The sequence below is a fragment of the Lagopus leucura genome, unplaced genomic scaffold, assembly GCF_019238085.1.
Source record: "Lagopus leucura isolate 7727_CA_CO unplaced genomic scaffold, USGS_WTPT01 35447-1_obj-0_obj, whole genome shotgun sequence".
Lineage (NCBI taxonomy): Eukaryota > Metazoa > Chordata > Aves > Galliformes > Phasianidae > Lagopus > Lagopus leucura.
In genome coordinates, this window is record NW_024968155.1 from 1 (window position 1) to 6333 (window position 6333).

General features: G+C 64.8%; 1 protein-coding gene across 1 annotated transcript; it reads left to right on the forward strand.

The window, feature by feature from the left end:
- Positions 1-6: 6 nt before the first annotated feature.
- Positions 7-2406, forward strand: SLC39A5 (solute carrier family 39 member 5; the record flags this gene model as incomplete). The annotated part of the gene is made up of 8 exons (XM_042894258.1): positions 7-208; positions 491-660; positions 731-865; positions 944-1004; positions 1079-1258; positions 1435-1515; positions 1593-1783; positions 1852-2406. Coding segments are annotated over 8 exons (1161 nt in total), but the record flags the coding sequence as incomplete, so codon positions are not given.
- Between the last annotated feature and the right edge of the window lie 3927 nt (positions 2407-6333).

The window sequence follows — 6333 nt, forward strand, 5'->3', positions numbered from 1 at the left end:
GCCCCCCCAGCCCTGAGCACCCCCCACCCGCAGTGCCTCAATGTGACGCAGCTGCTGCTGAACTTCGGCTTGGACGCGGCCTCGCAGCTCACCCCGCAGCAGTTCACGCTGCTCTGCCCCGCGCTGCTCTACCAGATCGACAGCCGCGTCTGCATCCACCACCGTGACGAGGTGACGTGGTCCCCACCGGGGGGGGCCCTGTGGCCAGGTAACCCCAACCTGTGTCCCCAGCGCTGAGCTGCTCGTCCCCGAGTCCCCCTTGCCTCCATCCCCACGCACAAGCTGCCTGTCCCCCAGTCCCCACCCCTTGGTCCCCATCCTCCCATCCCCATCGCCCCCCATCCCCAATCCCACATCCCCATCCCACAGCCCCACCCCGGGTCCCCACCTCCCTTCAGCCCCCTCCTCTGCTCCTCCACCCCACAGCCCCGCATCCCCACCTCCACGTCCCTGGTCCCGACGTCCCCATCCTCACCCCACCCCCTCGCAGCTCTGGGTTGGGCTCTGCTGGCCGTCGCCTTCATCAGCGTTCCATCGGCCGTGGCCGTGGCCGTGGTGCCGCTGCTGAGCCTCGGGCAGCTCCGCGCTCTGCTCTCCTTCCTGGTGGCGCTGGCGGTGGGGACGCTCTGCGGGGACGCCCTGCTGCACCTCTGGCCCCACGTAGGTACCCCCAGGGCAGCGGGGCGGGCGGCACGGAGCGGCACGGCCCTGAGCCCCCAACCCACCGCAGGCTCAGGGGCAGCACCAGGAGCCGCCGGCGGTGCTGCGGGCGGTGCTGCAGGGCCTGGCGGTGCTGGGGGGAATCTACGCGCTGCTGCTGCTGGAGCTGCTGCTGGGAATGCTGCGCCGTCGCCGTGCCACCACGGTGGGAACCGCGGGCACCGGGAGGGCGCGGGGGCACCGCTGAGTCCCGCTGTGCCCACCGGCTCTGCTCTCCTCCCAGCCCCATCCCCACGGAGAGACCTCCGAGGCGGCCACGGGGGTCCCGGCCGCGCTGCCAGGCGGTAAGACCCCCCCCCACCCCCCGGCGCCGTCGCACCGACATCGTCGCACCTCGTGCGCCCCTCTCCACCCGCAGGCGCCGAGCTGCGCTGTCTGACGGCCCCGGAGGTGGAGGCGGAACCCGAGGGCCCCCCCGGGCCCCACCACGGACACTCCCACGGCCCCGCTTTGCCCCCCAACCCCGCGGCCGCTGATCTGGCGTGGATGGTGGTGCTGGGAGACGGCATCCACAACCTGACCGACGGGCTGGCCATCGGTGGGCAGCGGGGGGGTGCGGGTGGTGGCAGGGCGGGCACGAGGGGATGAGGACGCACGGGAGGTGCGAAGAGGCGAAGGGACGGGAGCACGGGGGCAGGGCTGCGCGGAGGGATGCGAAACGCGGTGGGGACGCGGGGCTGAGCGCTCCGACACGGAGGTCCCCTCTTCCCGCAGGCGTTGCCTTCTCCCACAGCCTCCCCAGCGGCCTCAGCACCGCGCTGGCAGTGCTGTGCCACGAGCTGCCCCACGAGCTGGGTAAGGGCTCAGCCCCCCCCCGCCCCCCGCCCCCCCCCCGGACCCCTCACCCCACACCCACCCTCCTCTCCCCGCAGGTGACCTCGCGGTGCTGCTGCAGGCAGGCACGGCGCCCCGCACCCTCCTGCTGCTCAACCTGCTCTCGGCGCTGCTCTCCTGCCTGGGGGCGGCCGTGGGGGCGGCCGTGGGGCAGAACGCGGCCCATCTCACCCCGTGGATCCTCACCGCCACCGCCGGCACCTTCCTGTACGTGGCTCTGGCTGACATGGTAAGGGCCGGCGGGGCTGGGGGCGGGGGGCCTGAGCTGCGCCCCACTGAGCCCCCGCTCTGCCCCAGCTCCCCGAGGTGCTGCGGGGTCCCGGCGGGGGGACGTGGGGCCGCTTCGTGCTGCAGAACGCGGGCTTCCTGCTGGGCAGCGGCATCATGCTGGGCATCGCGTTGGCCGAGGGCCACCTCAGCGCCTGGCTGCAGCCCTGAGGGGGCGGCGCCCGTGAGCCCCCGCCCCGATGGCCGCTGGGACCCCCAAAACCCAGCCCCGGGTTCGGACTTTCTCCCCTCCTCGTGGGACCCCTCTGCCAACCCAGATGAAATGCAGCCAACCGCGGGGGCTCCGTGGGTCGCAGCTGCCAGACCCCGACTCCGCGTCCCCGTGGAAGGGGGGGGGGGGGGGGCAGCAGGATGACGCTGGGCCCCCACCCCTCTTTGGTGGCGCTGCAGAGCTCCGGGTCTGGCAGCGCCGGTGCCGGAAGGAACGCGATGCCCTGCCTGAGAAAGGACAGCAGAAGAGGCGTAGAAGCAATAGCATTTAATAAACATACTCGATTCAAAGCCACAATATGAATAACAGGACTTGGTCGCAGCTTACATTGTATAAAATAGATCAAGTCTGAATGCGTTTTATTTTATTCCTTTTTTTCCCCCCCCCCTTTTTTTCGTTATTTTTTTTTTTCTGCTGTGGTTCCTTTACTCCCTCCCTCCCCCCATCCCTCCCCCAAAGGTGATGCATCCATGGGACATCTGAGACGAAAGGAACTGCTCACAATGCTCAGCACGGGGACGGGGCCGTGGGGCGGTGTGGGGCACAGCTCTGTGCTCTTCCTACAGCCGGGGGGGTGAAAACGGAACCGGGTCGGGGCTCTCGGGACAGGACAACGCTTTGGGGCACGGCTCACAGCGACGGCCCCGGGGGGTCGGGGGTCACTGGTGGTTCGTTTACTGCTTGTAAATTGCACATCAAAGCGCCCCGCTGGGGGACGAGGAGCTGAACCCGGAGGCAGCGCTGCGTTGTGCTTGGAACCGGCGGCGGGGGAAGGAGCCGCTGCACCCCCAGCAGCGCCCACATCTCCCCCCCCCCCCCCCCCCACGGAGGTGGGCGCACAGCGGTCAGCGCGGGGCCCCTCCGGTGCCAATGGGGCAACGGTGGGGCGGCGGTGGGGCCCGGAGCGGAGCTGCCGCCGTCCGGTTGTCACAAGAGGTAGTGAGAACAGTGCAGAAAGGACGCAGCTCAAGGCGCTCCGTTCCCAACCGCTTTGCTGACGCTCCCCAGCCCCACAGATCGGCACCGGGGTGCAGCTGAGGTGGGGAGGGGGTGTGGGGTCACCCCATGGGGCTCGGCCCACTCCGGGCTTCAGTAAAGTGCTGCCGGCGCTGGGCTGGGGGAGGCGGGACCCCCCGGGAGCGCCAGGCTGAGCTGCGTGCAGCCCCCCCAGGGCTCTATTGCTTTGGGGAATGGGGGGCTGCACACCCACTCCCCCCATTTGGCACCGCTGCGCCGCGAGGCTCCGAAACGCCCCCAGAGCTCTGAGCAACGAGAAGGGGAGCGAAGCTTCCTCAGCGCCGAGGAGGGCGAGGAAAGGGCAGAACCTTCCAGGTTCCCCTAAAGGACTCCGGAAGAGACTCAGGGCATCAGAGCTCCCAGGACACGCCATGCCCGTGGCTGCACAGACCCCAAACGGCTCCGACCCCGTCCCAAACCTCCCCCGGCGCTGTAGTGCAAAACTCAGGAATGGAACGATGCCATCAGCAGCGAGACGCCCAGCCCAGCTGCAATCCTGCTGCCTACGGACGGCACGACCCCACACTGCTCACACCGACCCTAAGGGCACCGGGACCCCAAAAGGCACTCACACCAGCCCTAGGACAGGGCAACTCCAGACGGCGCTCACACTGACTCCAAGGGCAGCGGGACCCCAAACTGCACTCACACTGAGCCTACGGATGCTGGGACCCCAAATGGAGCTCACACCGCCTCTGTGAACAGTGAGACCCCAAAATGTGCTCACACCGACCCTAAGGGCAGCAGGACCCCCAAAACCGATGCTCACACAGACGCTAAGGGCGGCGGGACCCCAATCGGCGCTCACTGACCCGGCCGGAGCCCAGCCCATGTCCCAGCCAAAGGATGGACAGACGGATGGACGGACAGCGGCTCAGCAGCACAGGGCAGTGGTGGGGGCAGAGCGCAGCAGTTCACCCTCTGGCTCCCATTTCCTGCAGCGCTGGGTGAGAAAGGGGAGAGGAGAGGAGAGGAGAGGAGAGGAGAGGAGAGGAGAGGAGAGGAGAGGAGAGGAGAGGAGAGGAGAGGAGCCAAACCCCGTGGCTGCCCCACGCGCGGCTCAGCCAGGCCACAGCTTTCCATGCGATCACTTTATTGTCTCAAGACGAACAAGGGCAGTGGGACGGGATCAGTAAGGCCACGTTCCTCTCACCATTTCTTTTCCTCCTTCGCATGGAACGAGCGCAGCCGGCGCCCCGGCCCCATGCGCACACGGGGAACACGGGGACGCAGAGCAGCCGCTGCGCCCGCCTGCCGGTGAGGTCTGTCCTACTGCGTTCACAGACACGTTTATGTGCATGAGGTGCGGAGGGGCAGCATTCACACACAGGACGTGGTGAGCACACACAGCTTGCGGCGGATGCCTTCCAGTCCTCGCAGACGCGGCCCCCCCCCGCCGCCCCGGAGCTCCGCGCTACGAACCCGAAAAAGCGCCGCTGGGAGAAGAGGTGCCGACAGCTCCTGGATCCTTGGAGAGAAAGGAAGAAAGAAACGAACAGGAAAGCAAAAGAAAAGAGGAAAAGAAAGGGAGAAAAAGCCAACTACCCCGAAGCGAACAACGCACGCGTGTTCCGAATGGAAAGGGGGGTTTTGTCCTTTGGTTTCTTACGAAGGCGAAGTGGGGCGCGCTCTGCACGGCTCTGTGGTCCCTATGGGGGCAGCGGGGGGACGCAGCCCCGGCACAAAACGAACCACAAAGGTTTCTGGGCTCTCTGCTTTGCTCCTCGCTTTGGCCTTTGCTCTGTGCTGCGGCGCTCAGAACCCGGCGTCGTTCCTGCGGAGTTTTTTTTCCTATTTTTATCTTTTTTTTTTTTATCTTTTTTTTTTTTTTTTGAGCTTTCGCTCTGTTTTCAGTGCTGCTTTCGGACCTGTCAGCCTCAGCCCCGGGTCGGCGGGGCCGGAAATGAGCGGCGCTTTGGGCTGGGGAGCGGAGGGGGGGGGGCAGGGACGGGGCCTCGCATCTCCCGCAGGAAACGAATCGCCTGCGGTCGGGAGCAGCAAGGAGGAAACGCAGCGAGCGCCTCCTCAGCGCCGCTGGTGGTCGGGGGCTGCGGGGGGCGTCAGGAGGAGCCGTGGGCCGCCTTACATTCAGTGTTTGTCAGCAGTTTTATGGCTCAGGCGGGCGCGCGGCCCGCGGCTCTGGCAATGGCAGTGCAAATACACCTTTCCCACTTGAAATGTATTTGTGCTGTTTTCTCTTTTTTTTTTTTCTATTTTTTTTTTTCCTTTTTTTTTTCCCCTCTCTCTCTCTCTCTCTCTCTCTCATAACACAGCTTCCCTTTCTTCATTCGTTCCCTGGAAACAAAACTCTTTCCTTTTTTTCTTTCTCTTTTTTTCAAGTTAAAAAAAATCAAAGACTAAAAACAGAACGAAACCCAGCGCCGCTCTCGCCATCCCTTCCTTCGCTGCTCTGCACCCTGCAGGACGCCCAAGGCCTCACGCTTTCACAAAGTGCTTATTCCTTGAAGCAAGTGCTTTGGGCCGGGGGGCGGAGAGAAACTTCCTGTCCTTTTGGGGGCCGTTTGTCCCACACCCCACAGCTCTGGGGGGCCGAGGAGCCGCCGCTCGGCGAGCTCTGCACCAAACGTTGCCGCAGGAACGCGAAGCAGGAATGGTCCGACTTTGGCATGGAGGCGGCGGCGGAAGCTTCCCTCCGTCCCTCTTACAATGCACTGGGAAACCACCACGAATCTCGTTGAGCAAAAGAACGCGTTATCACCGAACACTTGGATTATTACTGAAATCGTCAAGCTGTGCTGTCGGATGAATGCGATACAGCGTTAAAGGAGAACAAGACTGGAGCTGCGGGGAACGCGGCCGCGCTTCCCCCCCATCGCCCCCAGCCCCCGACCGCGGCCGCGCTGCTGAAACCTCGCTTCACTCCACTGTCGTTATTATTATTATCGTCGTTATTAATAATAAGACACGAGGGGAGAAAAACCTCCTCGCCAAGAGCAAGGGACGCGTCCACACAAAGCTGCAGGGAGGAAACGAGAAGCCCTTACGAGGTCGCTTTGATTGTCTCATCGTCCCGTCGTCGCGTTGAGCGACAACGCGCAGCGCGGACAGAAGGCAAAAGGGGCCGGGGTTGGAAAAAGGAACCGAAAAGCGCAACCGAAATACCGAAAACAATCAAAAGGAGAGAAGGAAAAGCAGCTCTGTGTGCTCTAAGGAATTCTCTCGTCCCGGATGCAGCAGAAGCCGTGACGGACCGACCGCCAGCAGCCCAGGCCGCGGGGCTCCGGACCCCATCTCCCAGCGCA